At 35.4% G+C, this 21,273-nt stretch overlaps 1 protein-coding gene across 2 annotated transcripts in view; it reads right to left on the bottom strand.

Annotated features, from left to right (window-relative positions):
- Positions 1-21,273, bottom strand: part of LOC113040173 (von Willebrand factor D and EGF domain-containing protein) — a 62,921-nt gene that overhangs the window by 22,600 nt on the left and 19,048 nt on the right. For both annotated transcript variants that reach the window (XM_026198467.1, XM_026198466.1), the window contains exons 7-16: positions 21,041-21,182; positions 20,435-20,652; positions 18,532-18,605; positions 16,646-16,922; positions 15,297-15,499; positions 13,669-14,606; positions 8,122-8,258; positions 5,727-5,891; positions 4,414-4,515; positions 1,795-1,909 (exon numbers count right to left, since the gene is read on the bottom strand). In XM_026198467.1, coding sequence (XP_026054252.1) covers positions 1,795-1,909; positions 4,414-4,515; positions 5,727-5,891; positions 8,122-8,258; positions 13,669-14,606; positions 15,297-15,499; positions 16,646-16,922; positions 18,532-18,605; positions 20,435-20,652; positions 21,041-21,182 — 2,371 coding nt within the window. The remainder of the gene's footprint in view (positions 1-1,794; positions 1,910-4,413; positions 4,516-5,726; positions 5,892-8,121; positions 8,259-13,668; positions 14,607-15,296; positions 15,500-16,645; positions 16,923-18,531; positions 18,606-20,434; positions 20,653-21,040; positions 21,183-21,273) is intronic.

Below are 21,273 nucleotides of genomic sequence, written 5' to 3'. Positions count from 1 at the left end.
AGGCAAACAGACGGATGTTTGCTGTCATCGAGCGCTCTCTCTCTCTCTCTCTCTCTCTCTCTCTCTCTCTCTGAACACAGCGCTGTGGTTAAAGAGGAGGGAGTTTAATTCCCAAAGAACTCGCTAATAATAACAACTTGTGTGTGTGTGTTTGTTTTGCTTTCTTATGAAGAATTTTATTTTTAATTGTTTGAGTCCCCATTTACAGTATATAGTGAAATATTTTTATACTTACTCTTAAGAGAGATAGTGGCTGGTCTTCTAGTTTGAATAAATCTTAATTCAAATGCCATAAACATCTGACTCTAATATCTGATTAGATGAGATGAACATTGTTTACGCACATCAGCTGAGTTTTATATTAACACGGTTAAAACAATTTAAAAAAAATCACACATTTTTATGAAGATGATGAACGATTTATAAACGATTAATAAAAAAGTAACAATAATCAATAATTTCTGATAAAAAAATGTTATTTAAATAAATAATATTTGATGATGATGATATTTTGCTTATAATTAATAATAATTACAATAATATAAATACTATTCATATTTAAAAAATAATTGTGATGATGAAGATTGTTATTTTTATTATTATTTTATTATTAATGATACTATTGTTGAAAGAGAGTGTGTGTGTGATATATAACAAAATATATATAATAATAAATATCAGCATTAAGCACACATTAATTACTAATAAACTGTTTATTATTGAATATGTTTAATGTTAATATTACATAATATTATATATTATTATATTAACATTAAAAATAACAAACAATTGTAACAGCTCTACATTGTTTATTACTAAATTATTTATTGACATTATAAAATCAATTGATATATATATATATATATATATATATATATATATATATATATATATATCAACAAGATACAAGGTGTGCAACAAGGTGTGCATCAATATGTTTTTATCACAGTAAAGGCGTATTAATATTTACGCTGCTTTGCATCACGGTCAACAACAACACATCTGAACTGTGATGAATTCACTTCATCCCATCATCTCATGACAGTCCAATACTTCATCCGTATCCTATAAAAGTCTCCTGATATAAAAGCAGTATTTTAAAAAAAATCTACTGAAATATTACTCATCATTACAGAGCCAGAGTCTTCTCAGGGTGCTTATAATCCCAAAACTAAAGTTTATTTCCAAGTTCTTTGCTTCATTTTTTGCAATGCTGTAAAATCTGAAAACGTAACGTCAGCTAATTGAAATTCAGAGCGAGCGTTTTCCAGCTGACTCACCATATAAAGTCTGTATTTAGCTGCTGAAATAAGGTCTGTTAGTTAAGCTGTGGGCTTTTAACTTCAAACATACTGAAAGTAATAGCAAGACATCATGTCTTTTCAGATTTACCCTACTACCTTTTACAGTTTGATTAGAACTGCCAAAATAATGGCCTTATGCAATTTTCAATTAAATACACATTGTTAAGGTCACATTTACTCAGTCTTAACAGTTCTTAAAGCTTTTTTAGATATCAGGAATGGGATTCAAACCCAAATCTGCCACATTAACATGAATTAAAAATTATGAAAATTAAATATTAAGACTTCAGCTTTGTATCTTTGTGTTAATGCCATTATGTTTGTTTGATTTAGCTTTAAATGTGATTGTGCTGCAGAAGGTTGTTGGGTTGAGTCCCAAATCTGCTAAAACTTGCAACTACTTTGCAGGTTATTGCTGTGCTGTGTAAGTGTGTACAGGTTCAGATAATATTCAATATTGCTAATCTCATCAGATCTCGACTGTGTTTACCTTGATTAATGGACCAGGTGTATTTGGAGGCCGTGGAGTTACACAGGAGACAAGGAACGGAAGGACTGGAGTCTCCCTCAGCAAAACACATCCCATCTATATTACACGTTCTCTCCTGAGAGAGAGAGAGAGAGAGAGAGAGAGAGAGAGAGAGAGAGAGAGAGAGAGAGAGAGGTGTAATGATCAGTAATGAAAACTAAATACAAACATTAAAACTAAGTAAACTAAAAAAAATGGAATCTAAAATAATGATAAATAAAATAAATAAAAACAAATGGGAAAACAAAGCAAGCTGAAACTACATTAAACAACACTAAACATTTCAACATAAAACTTTGACTAATACAAACAAAAAGGGAAAATTCACAAGTGACCTTAATTATTAAACTAATTTAACTTAATTAAACTATGTTCTTTTTATTTTTTCAATATTTCTATTTAGGTTTAATATATGTCTTTTTGTTTCAGTTGTAATAATTTTATTACTTTAACTTCAGCTTGTTTTATTTGATTTTAGCTGTCAATGCAACATTTCTAGTTTTCATTTTTTTTAAAGTTTAATATTTGTATCTAATGTAACCATAACAATGCTGTACAAGACACCTGTATTAAACATATCACATTTCAAATGATACTAACTAAGAAACTAAACTTAAACTTACTGAATAAAGAAACTAGAAAACTAAGACTAATAATAAAAAAACTCAATTTAAAAATAAAATAGAAAATATACATATATATATATATATATATATATATATATAATTAATCCTGCATAAATTTTCATCAATAGCAACATTCAATTTGTGCTTTTACTGGGAATCGAACTCACAACCTTTTCATTGTTTATGCAAAAGTAAAAAAAAAAAGAAAAAAAGAAAATCCAGGACAGAAGGAAAAAAGAAAGAAGGAAAGACAGAATGTGTGTTATTGAACTGTGCCATTGAGCGCTCCTGCGGTATCCAACAGCGTGGAGATGTTTTGCTACTGCTCACGGTTATACACTGTATCTCAAGCCAACTTCCTCTGTCAAACCTTTTTAGATAATCCTCAGCAGTCTTTGCTATAAATCACCAAAGCATAAAGCCTGGCACTGATACAATCTCTATATTTCAAGTTTTTAATATCCAGCGGGACGTGTAAGTCGCAACGCCTGGAGGACAACCGTGGCAAAGCAGAGAAGATAAACAGAGACCAAACTGATCCAGCTAGATAACTCATCTCTCACGCTGAGATTACACGCTATGTGGCAGCTGAAAACCCCGAGAAAGAAAGCCAGAGAAGGGGAGGACATCGGGTGCTCAAGGGATAGGTTACTCTGTCAGTCTCTGGTTTTGATGTTGGGAATAATATTGTCTGTTTTCCACATCCATGCTCTGGGTTTTTCCAGCACACACCCCAGTGGCCTCACGTATCGCTGTTGTCCTGATGCACCGAGAGCAGTTTAGACACTAAACGGCTATGACAGACCTTTTGCCTTTTGAGTCTATAAACTCGCATCCTCTGTGACTTATTTTCCAGAGGAAAATCCAGGCTGTTAATATAGGAAGTGTTATTCCGCACAGTGTTTACAAAGTACAGGATGATGGACAGATGGACAAATGAACAGAAGGTCCATGAGGGAAGCTGTGCGTGTGCAATCATGGATGTTTTTACACACAGTACTACAAATATCCGTCATTCAAAAGCCATTTAGAATCTGTTTAAGGGCTTTCTGAACAACTGCTGTATTGAAATGTTCCTTCTTTATATTATTCTCCACATTCTTTCTGTAATTAATTCAGATTAACCTAAATGTATCTTGAAATTAAGATTAGGATATTTGTGATATTTGATCAATTAATAATTATTATTAAAAAATAATATTGTTTCTATTTTAATAATAATAATAATAATAATAATAATAATATAGAGAGATTGTTATAAATGTTAATATTACATTTTAATAAACTTAAGCATTTCAAATCAAACATCAGCAGTAATATCAATGTTTGTAGCATTTTTGTTTTTGTTGCAAAAATGGTTAATTTATCAATAATGTAATATTGATATTTGTTATCAGTTTTATATTAATACTTTTATTATTTCTAAGATGTGCATGTAAAATAGAATTATGGATATTATTTATTAATAATATTAGTGTGTGTGTATAATTAATAATATTTATAATCATATTAACATTCATATAATAGTCATTAATAATAATATCATTATTAAGAAATGTATTATACATTAAAATATATGTTCATTAAAATGTATGAAAATTATAGATATCTTCTTAAATTGTAATAATATATTTTAATAAACTATATATATATATATATATATATATATATATATATATATATATATATATATATATATATATATATATATGAGAAATGAATTATCAATAATAAATATAATTTATAAAATATTTTCTATATCATATGTGACCTTTGAATTGCAAATGTAGTTACAATGCATACAATAAATAGTTGGGAGAAATGCTATGTGCATTTGTATTTTTATTTCACTTTTTTTGTGCTAATCATGAGCAAAATATGAGATAGAAGGACCGTTCAAAGTCTATAGGTCTATTTATGCATGCATTACTAATATGTGTTTACACAGCATTACCTTCAGCTTGCAAAGTCCAGAGGCAGTCACACACAGCTGGCAAATACCGTCATAAAGGGTTAAAAATTTCCCCTCGCTGTACTGATGACCATCATTAGTCACCTAAAGGAGAAAAAGAGAATTAGAAAGGTTTAGATATCTATCCTGAGCCAATACAGTATATCTAATAAATGTATTTTATTGCTTAAAGCCTAAAATGCAGCTTTTATGTGTGTGGTTGATTCCACATAAAGCTGTTTATTATATCCTTACCAAAATGCTCAATAACTTGACATGAACATTGATTCGAGTCATAATGAGGGAAAAAAAGACAAGAACTACAAAAAATTATAATTAATAATAATATTTGGACATATCAACCAAAGAAATGTGAAATAAGGATCATGCGAAATAAATGCATATTAAGAAATATTTATGGTCATTAAACCTCAGATTGTTCGCCACTGGCGGGTGATGCAAAAAAGTACATCTTCCTGTAATACTTCAGACTTCAGTGTCTTTAGCAGCACTAGTTTGCGCAAATCCAAAAGCAAGGTTAATTTTTCACCCCCTCAGTGAGAGTTAATCCCACAAGCCTTTGAGATTAATGCGGGCAGGAGTTATGTGGATTTCGAGATGTATTACCTCACGGATATGTCTTTGCGCTGACCTTCAGAGACACCCTGTGGCTCTTTCAACATCTAAATTTATGTTAATGATTCTCCTCATCACAGGCCATCCATTTTTTTACATCAGTAAACACACTCATTAACACGTACACACATAGATCAAGCCCCACTTTGGGATTGAGCGCCGAGGTCAATGATCAAAAGACCTGAATGGAGTTTACGAACTTTTTAATGTTTATGTTAGCCATATACTTAAAGATAAAGCCAAATTGGTTTTCAATATGAACCGTCAAAGTATAAAAATGATTCAATTGATTGTGTTGCCTTTATGGCTGTCATTCAGAATGGAAAAGCTCTCCTCCATCTCACGGCTCGGCGATTTCGGCGTGATATAATATTTTAACGCACCAGGTACGCATCATTTATCTTGGCCTTAAACAGCGGCCGGCATAAATTCAAGCTGATTTTAAACGTTAAAACCCACAACTGTGAAGGAGACTTTCTGCGTAATTGCATTTCGCGAATGTCCGCAATTCAATGGGCGCTTCATCTTTCAATCGAAATGGAAAGTTTCGAAAAAGATGGCTGGCTTTTATCTTAACGATGACATTTTGATTCATTCAGTCACAGCTAAAAGTGGCACTGGAAAATCAATAACATGAACCCTCGGACAGATCTCTGTCCTTGAGATTGATGGACAGGTACCTTAATCTCCCATCTGGCATAGGGCTGCTCGCTGGCCATCATGATGTCCATCATGTCGACGTCCATGTTGCTGAGTCTCGGGACGGAGCAGTCCACCGCTTTAGAGCTCAGGAAGGTTGCTTTGGTTCTGACTTCCTCTTTAGGGATCCAAACTCCATTCATGTGCTAAAAAAACATCAATGAAAATAAATTGTTTATCTTGAAAGGGACACACACAAAGAAGTAAATTATAATAATGTAGAAATATTTTTTTAACAGAATATACTTAAGTGTGAACGGAATGTAATGTTTTTGCTCACTTAATTGTTATCTACATTTAAATGCAAATGTATTATTATAGTTTAAATTCATGTTTAGTTCCGCGAGTTAAACTTAAGTAGTTTTTAAGAAGTTTTACTCACTTAAGTAGGATTTAAGTACATCTTTAATTTTAATTTTCTAATGTCAAATGTATTTGTATTAATAAAAGTTTATTATAAACTAAAATATACTTATTCTAATTTCTTTATATATATATATAAGCACAGCATTTTTTTGGCAATTAATTTGACATTGACAGTACACTTCATAAAATAACTTAAGCATGTTAACAAATAGTAATGCAATGAATGCAATTTAAGTACACTGAATTTTATTTCATTAATACTATACTATCAGCAAGTACAGTTTTTTTTAATTAATATTGTACATACTTTTAATATTTGAAGTTGCACATTACATGTGCAAAGTGAATATAATTAAGCACAATTCTTTCTTTCTTTCTTTCTTTCTTTCTTTCAGGCCAACAAATGCATAGTTTTATCTGAAGCAGAACATCCTGTCAACTTCCCCTCATTCAGGTCATTACAAACATGTTCTGTTTCTTACATGCAAAAAAAAAAAAAAAAAACACACATTGGAATTACAATTTTAGGTAAACTTTTTCTTTACATTTTTCCACATTTATCAGAAGTTATGCTGCAAGTTTAGTATGGGCATCTGTGCTTCAGCTGTTCACAACTGTTTGAGATAAAAACTGCAATTAGAGCAATCTTCACCCCTGGGCCTTCATTCTCTGAGAAAAACAGAAACAGCTAGAATAATGAATGTCAAACCAATTTGCTCAAATGGGATGACCTCACACAGCAGGCGAAACACCCCCTGAGAAAATACGGCGAGAAAAGTGGCTGGTTCGGAAATATCTGAGCGGTTGAATTCAAATGAGATGAAAGCATGCAGGGAGCAGATTCACATTTGCATGGTGGGATTCGTTAGTTACATTAGCTTTTTAACCATGATGTTTTCAGGTCCCAAACACTTCAAATTATAATATTAATTTAGAAATTACCCTTTGGTTTGCTATTAAATGCATTTCAATTGTTCTTCTGAAGTCAAAAAGAAAGTAGACCTGATCTTTTCATAATTTCAGAAGTATTCAAAGTTAATGAAAGTATGTTTTTGAACTATTCAGGGGCTGTAGGTTTTTTTTTAGACCATGAGAGTTAAACTCAACCCTTCAGGGCATCAATTTTTGATCATTCAATTAACTTAAGCCCAAAACTTTTAAGTAAACCCGACAATTTAATAAAGGAGTCACCAGCGCATATAAATTCTCAGATAATTACAGCACATTATGTGTGTATTGCATGTTGTTTACTGGTCTTATTGTGTGCTGTTTTCTTTGTATGTGCTCTGCTGTGTTGACTGATTACTGTTTTTATTGCTTTGGTTATCTCCTCAGATGTCCCCTATGCCTTTCCTCCCTCATTCTTCTAATTAAATATACAAACAGATGGCAAGCAGGTATTAAAAAAAGCCATGCTAAGATTCATAAAGACTCCTTGATGAAATATTAAAGAAGACTGGCTTAGAAGAGTTGAACTTGTTCACTATAAAAAGCACAAAAATTGCAATTAAAAGATGGATGGATCAGTGTAATATGTGTATACTAGATGTGCAAATAATGTATATGTTTATACAAATTTAATATTATTATAATATATATTTTTTGTGATGTCTAAGTGATCATGTCTGAGATATATATATATATATATATATATATATATATATATATATATATATATATATATATATATATATATATATATATTCACACATGGTAGTATATAAAATTTTTATAAAACAAGAAATGTTATACTATAATATTATGTAGTCTATTATACCAAATTTATTTAGTATAAAATATTTTAAAGTAATACAATACTATTGTTTTAATTATTCAATTATATAAAAACAAAAATAACTTAAAATGTTTATAATATTAAATTATTCAAATTATTTAATTATGGATAGTTTTTTATTTTCTAAAAAAAAAAAAAAAAAAAAACTTATAAAATACTACATTTGTCTTAATATACATTTTGCCGAATAAACAAAAGTGACATTTGTGTCTTACCTTTAGTCTGGTTACAAGACAAGCAAGGTCAGGTGAGTCGATGAATCCCAGCCCAAAAACCCTCACACTGTCACAGTCGAACTCACGAACGTCACACAAACCGTCGTTCTCCAGACCTGTGATTTCTATTGGCTGACCTGTGTAAACAAAATAAAACACACAATTATTCAAATAACCTTAAAAAGAGCATAAGTAACAGTAGCAGTGGTTCGTTGAAGTATATGAGGGCGTGGCCTATCCAAGGGGTGTGGCCTTTTTGCTGGGTGTGGTCTCTTAAGTGACTTTTCAGACCTCAGCGACTTTTTTTCCAAAAAAGCGACTAACGACAAATCGCGACTTTCTTGGATAAACCTTACTTTGTCTCTGAGACTCTCCAGTACTGCCGCACGAGCGCAAGGTCTTGGTTTCCCAGCGCACACACCTCTCTGTGCATCTGCAAAATGATATTCTGTTGCTTCTAATTCTATTTTACATGCAAGTAAAGCCAAAATCACAGTATAACCATTGTCTTAATCTTCTGTGTATTTTATTTCATTAGACAATGTCATTAAATTTTAGTGCAGATTAATATCTTTGAGAGCTGGTTATATAGTCTTAATGGTCCTCATTTCAGTCATTATAATATTCATTTCATTGTCATTTCATTAAAATATTATAATAAAAACAGTTTTATTGAGAATTTGGCTGCATTAAAATATAGTACATTAGCACAGGGAGGCAAGACAATAGACGCACTTACGTAATTAATATGCTAATTAGCGTATGACATCATCTAGCGACATTTAGCGACTTCTCAGGGAGGGATAAACTACTTTCCATTGAAAGAAGTTGGTAACAACACTGGTCCTTGACACTGCAGTTGTACAGCTCAAGACAACCAAACTCAGACACCTAAATACACACACTCGCTTGGTAGAAAACAATTTGGGGCGTAAATGGAAAAAGTACAGACTTTTCTGGGTCACAGGGTCAAATCCAATTTGTTCTCTGTCATTCAACTCAACAACCTCATTCAAAACCTCACAGAAAAAGTCTTTCAGTCGAATGAGCCTTCAAAAATGACAGTCTGCCTTCTACTCATTGTTGATTCATTGAAAAGCCACTATGGGAGTCTTGTTAAACCCAAAAACTCCATTGTAAATTTATGTGAAGTCTTTAATAATGTGCGCACCCCATCTTTCCAAGAAGCCCCAGTGAATAAAGTTTACAAGACTCAAATGGAAAAATGCAACACCGGCAGTTTGAAAGATGCCGTTAAACCAAATGAAAGTCATTTCGAAGTACATCACCGCTAACAAACAAACAAACAAAACAATCCCAGCTTTAAGCTATACAATACAGTACATCACTAAATATTCAGAATGCTGGATTCTGACCTTGCCAGCCCGCGTTTGTCATTAAATAGGGAACAGATTCATTCTGTAAACATTACGGTATAATTAGTGCTGGGGAAAATGACGTTCTCCATAACTGAGGCTCCCAAATAATGCAAACGAGTAAATACAAGCTTGTTTGGGCGTCTCTCAGGCCTTATAAAACACAACAACATTTAATATAGTTTCAGTGACAGGCTAAAATGACTGTGCCTTGGCTGCATTGCGCTTGATTAATGCCATTATCGTTCCCATCTCGGCTCATTTCAAATCAGTGTTTTTATTACCAGAGCATAACCTTACGTTCAGATCTCCGCGGGGCGGAAGTCTATTTAAATCGCATATCTGAAACAAACGAAAATGGATGTACTGGGACGGGATACTAAACTAAGCCAGAAGTGTAGTGAATATCTAAAAATGAAGAAGGAAAACAATGAGAGATATCAGAGAAAATGGTCCTCGGAGGAGAACAATTAAGCACAGAGTGAGTGCTAATGAATTTTGGCCTCATCAAAGAACCTCCTCCAGATGGTCTCATTTTGTGTAATTTTACACTGGTTAAAAAAGTAATAACAAAATAATTACAAAAACAAAGTCGCCACCCAACACTGTTTAGAAAAGATATACTACCATCAGAGACAATTAAGTTAGTTTTAAAATATTTTTAAAGAGTCATGCAATGAAAGCTACAACATCTGATAAAGAAAATATTATATTAAGTATTTAGTTAGATTAAAAAAATATACAAATAAAAAATATTAAAGTATGAAAAATATTATTTTTGATGCTGTATTTTTCATAAACGTTAAAAACATATTAGCATATTTTACACAGGTATCAACATTTAGCCTCTATAAACTGTAGAATATAATATGTGCATATTTTATGCATTTGTCTAAATGCATGAAATGAATTAAATAAATGAAATATTAATTATATAAAAATTATTTACATTTATAATTATAAACTATAAATGAAGTCTAGCATATATAGACTTAAATGCCTTTATTATATCAAAAATGCGGAGCACGAATTCTGAGTATGGGCTGCATGTCACGTCACTTTTAAAATGTTTAAAATATATAGAAATTTCATTTACCTTTTCAAAACTCATAAGGCCTATTTCAATGATTCTTACAACTTCTGAGTTAAACAATTAGCATGTTACGTGACATAATTTGCCAATCAGTTAGCTAACCATTAAAAAGATATTAGCAGTTGAAACAAGGATAATAAGCCAAAGATTCTAGGACCTTAAAAAAAAGCATTACTCCCACTGCATGAGTACCATACATATACTTTCCTAATCGCCTTGGAGATCAAACGTTTCCAGCTCAGCAGGTCAGTGAGGTGATTTTCTGATTTTCCCATGATTCACTCTGCTCCCGAGCTCCTAAAATGCAGGTCTGAACCAGACAAGCCTCAAGCACTGACGCAGTGTACACACACACTTACATACTCTCACACAGTGTCCCTGACCATCCAGGAAGGGAGCGTGAGAGATATTCAGGAGTTTTTCATCTCTGCCACAAGGGCAAACCAAGTGCTTTATGTTTGAAGAGAAATGATGAATGAGGAGCGATCGGGATGACTCACTGAACCGGCTGTATATATATATATATATATTGAATCTAAGAGGAGTCCTTTCTACAGAATGTGACCCCTGCCTCACAGCTGAATAAAGGCAAAAGTGAGGTTTTCCATACTGTTCCACTATTGAATGAAACCCCGATATGCACAGGTATTGAATCCGGTCTGATTGCCTTTTCAATAGACTTGATTTTTACTCTTCCTGGAATTATATGAAATAAAGAGTAGTACAGCTTCATTCCTGGCACCTTTCATGTTGGCTATAATAGCATAAAATCTGCCACAAGACTAAGGAGAATATGTGATGTGCAGTTTCCTGGGAGGTGCGAAAATGTAAATTGAATCCCTTTAGTTCCTTTTCCCCATCATTTTCAAATCTTGAGGTGAATCTAATGAACACACAGCCTGAAAAGGTAGTCAGGATCCACCATTTGTATACTACAGGAATCATTCAGACAAAATGAAAACCCATTATTTAATCACCCTCATTTCGTTCAAAACCTGTATAGAGTCATTTTGGTGTTATCAATCTTGAAAGATCACTTCAAGCTCCCATTGTATGAGGAGAGCTATGTAATCTTCAAAATATTAGCTTATTTTGTTTTACATGCAGAAAAAAATATACATATATTATTATAATATATAATATATTCTGTGGTATACTCCACTCTTTGGCTAATAGTAGGTCACCAAGTCAAAAATATTGCATACAGTACACAATATACATGCTATATTCAATAGAAATAAATGTAGCATGTTAGCACGCTAACATATTTACAAATCACAAGGCCAAAGGTGAACACAAACAAAATGAAGCCCTGCAAAAAACACACATTTGACTAGATGAAGTGGAAATAAAGTCAACTGAAAATGCTTAGGCATAAACGTGTCATAGGCTTCCGAAATAAACTAATGGATGGCGATCCCAGATGTGAAAGAGGCATCAGCCGATGATCAGTTGCGCAATTAAGCAGATTTATCTAGCCATCCTCCCTGTGCTACCTTGCACGTTGATCCTAGCGTGGTTATCATAAATCAGAGCTCGCTCTCGGAGAGGTTGAAAATTGTCAGTCTGTGATAAACAGCCCTCTCTAGCTCTCCTAATCTGTTCGCTAATTTGTGTTAAAACTTCCGTTTTGTCACCAAGGCAGCCCCAGGGAGCGTGCGAAAAACATCGAGGGAGATAACGGCTTAGCGAAGATCCCAATGCTAATCAGAGCGTCTGGCACAAAGTCATGCGTTAGCATACCTGCATAACAATATCTCATTGATTTGAAGGTTGGCTGGGAAAGCTAATGGCACTTGTGAGCCTCGCAGCTATTGCCAGAAACAATCAGTCAATACACACGCTCAATGACTTTGCCGTTTGAAAAAGAGTTCCATACAACAATTCAAATAATTCACAAAATCAATAAAAAAACACACTTGCTCAATCGTACGCCATCTGTGGTATCTTTGAAGACACGCTTGAGGGAGTAGGAAATTATTCTTTGCTGAGTGTAAGGACAAGGAATGCAAAACAACAGCATCCAGAGCGAAATATAATTACACGGAATTGAAAGCATACAACAAACAACAAGACCCTAAAAATACATGATGAAAATAGCTGGCACAGGGAAAAAAAACAATCTAATGCCACAAAAATGCTCTGACATGTTGGCCACCATCTGGTAATGGCAGCTGTAGTGAACACTGTACTTGTGCCAATGAACAGGATTTTAATTACACAAATTTGGCCAAAAGAGCAGCAAAAGTATTGACCCATAGAGATGCAACATCACGTCACACTAGACAGTCATCTCCCATGCTTGTAAATGCAATAATAAATTGCCGAATTTGTAACGTCAGCTGCTATCACACAAGACATATTTCCAGAGCCCTAGAGTTATCTATAGAGGAAATAAAAATGATAAGTTCAGCAGGATTTCCTTCAAAATGTGGTGTACTGCTCACATTGCACCTGCTTTATCTCCAGGAGCAGGAAGTGATGTGCCTTTAAACATGAATTGATAGTGCAAAGCTTTTCCTAAGGTTCTCCTGTTCTTCTAAGAAATATACCCTTATAATCTCACTGGAATCACAACAATCTCACAGATTTGTGCTCTGATCTACCAAGATACTATAAACACTATGCCAATCCCCAAGACCAAATTACTTAAGAAAATACTACATCTTACTTTTGAATTTAAAGCTTTGCTCTCTTATATGTCAACAATTTTCTCACTTCTTTTTCAACTTTAGAAGTTGACAGTCACCTGAGATATGAATGAACAACCTCTGATCAATAAATCTCCTCTCAGACCACACATCTTAAGTAGAAAACTTTCAAATGACTCCATAATTTCCAGAGAGAGTGAGAACAAAGGTGGACGTTCCCTAGTCACCCGAAACAAAGCCTCAAAGATAACTTTGATCCGCAACTGTTTCCTGTTCAATTCTCACACCCCCTGCAGGCACGTCATACAAAACATGTTGTAGTACCCCATATGAATTTCTTATTAATAAGCCTAGAGTGTGTCTCATAATTGAGGATCCCTGTGGATCACGTTTGAAGCAACAGATGGATGTCAAAACGATCACTTACTGATAGTAAGACTGCAGTCGTAAAAGCTGTAGCCTGGATAGCACTGACATCCCTGCTCTACACATTCCCCATTTCCATTACAGAAATTTGGACAACGTAGGGCTGTTGCGATATCCGCCAATGGACTTGAAGCCTGGGAATGCTGGTTTCGGTTCTCCAGCCACTTCCGTTCACATTCGTTCTCCAGGAAGGACACAAGGGCATCCTCCCAGGCCAAATCATCTTTCAACTGAAGATCCAGGATGCAGAGATCCACAGCTTCTTCCAGGCGCCGACCCAGCAGACTCTTGCATACTGTGCCCACGGTTGAGTTCGCCAAGGCCAGCTGGCAGACCTCCAAAGCTTTGGCAGAATTGAGGCCACTAGCTGTCGGCCAGGAAGGGTGGGCAGCTGGATGGCTGGAAGAGCGGTGGTCATCTGGAAAGAAGTAGGCAAAACTTTCGAGGTCAGTCTGGCTTAGGGCCTGGACGGTGTAAATGGGCAAAATGTCAAGGGTTTGTCTTTTAGACCTTCCACCTGAGCTTGGTAAGGGCACCTTAGATTCATTCAAGCGAGGGGCATCAACTTTAAATAATGAGTCTAATTCTAATTCCTCTAAAGAAGGAGAGTTTTCTGCCAGACCTTGGGACACTTGAGACTTCAGTTTAACGCCTAATTCTGACACTTCAATCAACGCCTCCCGCTTCTGGACGTTACGGGTGGAGACAGTTTTAACGGTGTACTCGGCAGTGGCATCTTTGTAAGGGAATAGGGTTGTGTAATCTGTGTCGTCGTGAGATAGGCAGCGAGAGATGGCAGGCGGGTTTAATAGGTCTTCGGAGGCACGTGCTGAATGGAGGGACAGGCTGTATCCCCTTTGACAAGCACAGAAATTCCACTTTATCTCCTCATCCACGGCAGGTGGCGTGCTGTCAAACAGGCTCTCCCCAGGCGTGATCCTGACATGAGAAATAAAACAAAAATATGACTGTCTCAAATCAGCCTTTGAATTAAACCCTCAAGCACTAGCTGCGTCAAGAGAGGATTTAGAGTTCGAGAAAGGTTAGCCCTTTAGATTAGAGACTTTCCTCTGTTTTAATTATATTTGTCATTAAAACTAGCGAATCAAGGTTAAGTGGTGATGCAAAACCGAACTGATATCCAAGCCTCCTATTAACTCCTACTTATTCGGCATCTTTTGGAAGTTTACAGATTGTAAATGTGTGACAATTTTTGTACATAAATCTGACCATGTTCATAGTTCTTACCAGCATTATAGCACCATATTTCTGAGCAGGACCATTAGTTGAATCTTCAGGTACACCTTAGAGAATGGCACTTCAACTCCAGTCCTGTGGGGCAAGTGTCCTCCTGAGTTTAAAACTTACCCCAACCTAACAACCCCAAGCCAACTAATTAAGGTGTTCACAATTACTTGCAAATTACAGAAAGGTGCGTTAAATTGGGAATGGTACTAAAGTTTGCAGGACAATAGCCCTCCAGGACTGGAGTTGAGGAGCCTTAGAGGACCTTAGTGGCACATCTCATGACAGCTTTGGTTCTGACTAGATTTATTAACCGTCTTAAACTCTGTATATTGTTTCTAGTGAAAATATAGACTACATGGATGTTAAAAAAGCATTTCTCACCTCCAGTCCTGAATGAATTCCTCTAGGTTTTTGTCATGGTAGCTTGTGCCTGCAGGATGGTGGAGGTCATTGTGGCTGTTCCGGTCAAATAACCCACACAGGCCTCTGGTGGCGTTAAAGTCCTGACTTGGAGCCCTGACGGACAGACTCATTCCCCAATCACTGACGTCTGCTCGCACAAATGCCCCTGAGGCAAAAACGATCTGCAGGGGTCAGACGAAAATCACATAACATTCTTACATATTTAATGTTGAACATTAAACCATCAAACATTAAATCATCAAAATCAGGTAATGTTGACCCTTAAATATGTAAAGCTTTTTTTTAATATATATATATAGATGGAGGAAAGATTTCAAAGAGAAAAACTAAACGTCACTTTACCCCAACTTTAATCATAAACTAAATGCACACGTTAGTAAAAGATTCCATTTCTCTGGCAGCTGGTTATGAGGACATTAGCGGCAATTTGTCAAGGGTCTACATCAGAATATTACAAATCTAGATAAATGTATCCATCACAAGCCACTTCCTCATTCAAACTGTGTCACAATGCAACAATGACAACATCTGCTGCACTGACAGGCCGATGGTCTATGGAGACCGAGAACTTTCAAAATCTTTTTGCAGGGAAAAAAACCCCTCTTTTCGAAGCAGATGAGGTCTGTGTTTACTTTTCAGACAATTTTGCCAAGAAATTGAAACTTGAACTGCGTACATTTCACACTGAGCTTGACTGAGATTTCCTGAGATTGCATGTCAATGTGGTATCATACGGTCTATTGTGTATTCAGTTAAATCAAATATATATTTTACAATACGAGCAGTGTTTGGGAAAGTTACTTTTTAAAGTAATGCATTACAATATTGTATTGCTCCATGTGAAAGTTTACAAATTGCATTACTTAGATACATTTTCTAGAAAGTAATGCATTAAATTACTTTTGAGATACTTTTTGTCACCTGGGCTGGGCTGGGCTTGCTTATTTGTTTTTAATAACAAAACAACCACAAAAGTTATATTTTTGGCGATTGTAATGGCCATTTCACACCTCACTCCCAATTTCTCTCAATGGGGAGAGGCGTGAGTGAATAAATGGGAACAATAACTTGAAAAAGTAACTCAGATATTTTGTTGTAAATTTAAACGCAATACATTACTAGTTACTTGAAAAAGTAATCTGATTAACTCGCGTTACATGCAATGCTTTACCCCAACACTGAATGAATTAGTGAAACAAATGTTTTACTGCATCATAAAATAGTCTACGAATAAAGCCTCATTTTTTAAAACCTATCCATATTAATTCATAATTATTAGCTACCACAGCACTGTATTGTAACCGTACCGTGACTTTCTTCCCTTGATGCGTCTCATGGATCTTAATCTGATTTGTTATGGATGGTCCCAATGCCTTGACGGACAAGTGGGGGCGAGTTTCTCGCAGCTGCCCATTGCACATGTCAAAGGTCACAACCTCGTTGCCCTCTCGAGCCGCCACTCCGCAGGTACACGCCACAGAGTAATGTCGGCTCCCACAGTCCCATTGCCTCGTATGGACCTCAAAAACACGCTTTGTGCTCTTATAAAGCAAAAATGTGCCTGTTTGCTGGTTCTCGTATCGCCTGAGTGGAATAAGGTTAAAGTAAGATTAATAGATGACAATTTTAAAATGAATGACATGTAACAAGATACACAGAAAGAGATACACAGACTGATAGCTATCTTGCTTCTTTTCCAAGTTCTGTTTTGCTCTGCTAAAAGTCATGGTGATTAAAATAAATGAAATTCAGAAAACCTCTGTATGCACTCTATAAACAACCTTTAAAGACTAGACAGCTGAATACAACCTCTCAGAGGACTACTTGAACTTAATAGCAAAGTGGAGAAGAGGCAAGAAGAAAGAGTCTTCTTAAAAAGAACTGTAAGATAAAACAAGAGCAAGAAATTGAGGGAGAGAAACCGAGGCAGCCATTTTCACAAGACAGTTTCAGCATCATTTACTTTGATGGTGACCGTGACACCTTGCAGTTATTGCTCTGTGCGGTGGCTTTGCTGTAAACACACATTGCTCGATACATCGCGCTATAGTGTGTGTTTAAATCCATATCTATTGTCCATTCAGGCCATGTGTGCTTCTCCACTGGAGGAAATTGTGGCACAGGGCCGACATCTGTCAAGGACATATCCGCTAATGAGGACAGTTCCCGTACACTTTCATGAAGATCCCTCCTTCTGAGCCAAATTCAAAGTGTACAAACTGCGCCACACCAATCTGAAATCTAAAGTGACCTTTACGTTTCTGCCTCATTACCTGAAAATGTACCATTTGAGCATATGTCTTGTAAAAGTCACATAACTTATGTCGAAATAATCACAGGCGATCTAAAACATTTAAATTGTCCTTTGCAAATGCCAAAGACAGAAATAAAAAGCTCTCAGTAAATTATTTGTGCTACTTCACAAAGAATCAAAAGTCGTTGTTCTGTTCATTGTTTGCGCAATTCTTTACCAGATGAGCTCCAAAAAACAACAACTTGTACAAATTTTACCTGCCATCAAATTAAATTTAAGAGGACAAATGATAGATCTGCGCTACACAAATGTGAAATCCAAAGTGACCTTTACGTTTGTGCCTCATTACCTGAAAATGTAACATTTGAGCATCTGTCATGTAAAAGTCACACAACTTAAGTCACACAACCAGACAATTTATAAGAATTCAATTCATCAATTACAAATAGCAAAGAAATAAATTAAAAAAGCCTAAAAAAACCCCAGTAAATTTTCTTTGTGCTCACTTTTGGGAATCGAACCCACAACCTTGGCGATGTTAGCCATTATCACAATGCTTTACCAGTTAAGGTACAAAAAAGAAAGGACCTCCTTTTCTGAAAACTTGTAAATGTTTTACCTAAAAGTGCAAGTGATCAATCCATACCACATAAATCTGAAATCCAAAGTGACCTAAACATTTGGGCCTCATTAACTGAAAATGTACCATTTGAGCATCAGCCATGTAAAACTCACATAATTTGTTAATCTCAGGCAATCTAGCAGAATTCATTTTGTCCACTGAAATGCCACAACAAAAGGGAATAAAAATCTTTCAGTATATTTATTGTGGTCCTTTGGATTCAATCCTATGACCTTACCATTGTTGTTGTCATATTATCAGAAAGCTTTACCAGTTAACAAGAAAGAAACTTGTCTAAAAATTCAGAAATATTTTACCTGCCATCGAATGTAATGACATGAGGGTCAGTTAGGGAGTAACAGGTTGCCGTTGGAACATCTTGAACTGTGATCTATATTCAGAAAAAAAAGATTTAATTGGTAATGAATCATTCATACTGGCAGCTATTTGCACTGCAAATTTATCCATTGCTTACATAGAGAAATGACTCATAAAAAAGTAGCGAAACCATCTCAGGGAATCAAATTTCACAATTTAGATGCCATTGATGGGAATAATAGTTGCGGAGCTATGCTGTCTCTTGCCTAATTATAATGCTGAAGAGTATACAGTCTCTTCCCATTATTAAAGGGCACTGAGCGGCTTTCATGTTTACAGACAACACAGATGGTGGTCTGGGGCCGGCGGTGACACATTATTTAAGAAGACTGGTGGTTTATGTGTGTTTATGTTTCTTTCCTTCATAATTACCACATTCTTGTCTGTCCTTTCGGTGTCGGCCTTATTAGAGGCTCTCTCTTCTTTTCAGAAGGGGTCAATTATAAGAGCTGTAAGGCCGAGTAACATTGGCTACGGTGACATGCGCAATTTTTGGACTGAACTCATTCCGAACGCTAAATAAAGTTATTGGGTTGATGTGCACGTTTATATGTTCAAGCTTCGAATCTGATTTTTTTTTTTTTTTTGACATGCGCATACTGCACAAATATACAGTTCATCACCCACGGCCAAAACGGGTTGTCTTTACTTGAGTCTCCAAAACAAGGTTGTCCTGCTCCACAGTTGCCGAGTGAAAGGACAGGACACGCATTTATACAACACTTTATTCAAAAGGAATAGCAGTTCGTTCTGTGCATCATACATCATTACATAATTTCTCCGTCATTGCACATGCGTAGTACTTTTAGTTTTGTGGTTCAATCCGATCGAGTGTTTATATGCACTCTCAATCATATTAGAAGAGAAATAACCCAACCCCTTCAATCGGATCTAAATGTCCTTCGTATCAAGCTCAGGTCGATTAAGGTGTTTACATGAAGGCTTTCAGTCCGATTGAGACTTCAATCTGATTACAAACGGATTATTTGGTTGCATGTAAATGTAGACAGTGTATCTCAAACCTGAAGAATTACAAAAAAAAAAAAAAAAATCAACCCATTGCTGAAACTCTACTATACCATACAACACAGAGTGTGAGAGAGAGAGAGAGAGAGAGAGAGAATAAAATGCTCATGTCAAACTGTCTCTCTAAATTCTATTTGAGCAGTTTTAAATTTTATATAAATATATTTTATTTTATTTTTCAACCGTTACAAAAAAAGTATGACTGGATGAATGAATAAATAAAATAAATAAATAAATAGCTAAACAGAAGAAAATACAAATATATATACCAATTTCGAGTATGGGTTACCGTACAGTACTTGGCCAATGTCACGACTTTCACTTAAACTTATTTTACCCAAAAATAACTGAACAAAAATCATTTTCAAATTTTCCTGTGATCCTTTTTTATTTATGTTTTCCTTCTGGTAAAAGTGTTGAATGTTTTACTAATGCAATCATTACAACATAATTTGTAAAATAAAATTACTAAAATGTATTAACATCCCACCTTGAAGTAGAAATGGTCCAAATGGTGCTACGTCTTGGGTACTGTACCTTTAAGACATCTATATGCAAATAACCTTTGCTATGATTGGTTAATGTCAGAGTACCACCAGGGCACACTGGGGTTTCCTCAGGATGGGTCAAATTGTAAAAAGAGCAAGAAAAATTCCCCTTGAAAACATTATCATGTAAATATATTCTAATCTTAAGCACTTCATTGTCCTTAAGGCCATTTCAAAGAGCACTTATCAAATTACAGATATTAATTAAGTACAAAACCACTCAAGCAACTATTATTAAATTTGAAATGCCTGCTAAAGTTGGGCTAACCTTCAGTGCAGGAGGGTTGTAACCTCTCCAGAGACGAGGGCTGCCTTCGGCGGGCTGAGTGGAGAGGAAGCTGACCCGGTCCCCGTCCCGGGTGAAATCAGTAACAGCGCTGAGAGTCACGGTACCCTGAGCACAGACGCTGTTTCGACAGGGCTGGGACAGGAGCTCGACCGAGCAGGATGATAAGGCCACGTTTGAAACCTTCACAACTACATTGTCTGAGACACACGGACAGAGATTATCAGTAGATACATCCTCAACCAAAATGAAAAAACAAAATGTCCTTGAGAGGAAAAGGACAATTCATGCACATGTGGTCACATTCAAGACATTTTACCTAAGCTACTGTACATAAAGCTTGGCAACAGTTTTTACAGAAGTGACTGAAGCAAATAAACATACACACACACACACACACACACACATATATATATATATATATATATATATATATATATATATATATATATATATATATATATATATATATATATATGAAAGTGAAAATGAACCTGTTAAATAGTTTATGACACAAACAATTAAAGCTTTACTTACCCATAGATTCAAAATGTACGATAATAAAAAATAACACTAATACACACACACCTGCTTCATGTACGCTGAGAGCAAGAGTCACTTTGCAGCGCCGGTTGTGCTCAAACCCATGGCAGGGAATAGGGACAGTGCTGTGTACGGCCAAAACGTGCTTTTTAGCATCCTCACGGATGTGCAGGACATCTGGAACAAACTGCACAAAAAGTGTTGTGTGGTTGGCCGAAGCACCATCGTACAGCTCTTTTAGGCACGGGTAATTATGCAACATAATGTTTGCAATGCTG

This window comes from Carassius auratus, chromosome 22 (assembly GCF_003368295.1).
Source record: "Carassius auratus strain Wakin chromosome 22, ASM336829v1, whole genome shotgun sequence".
Classification (NCBI taxonomy): Eukaryota; Metazoa; Chordata; class Actinopteri; order Cypriniformes; family Cyprinidae; genus Carassius; species Carassius auratus.
The sequence above is the reverse complement of the archived record's forward strand: the minus strand, read 5'-3'. Positions and strand labels throughout refer to the sequence as shown.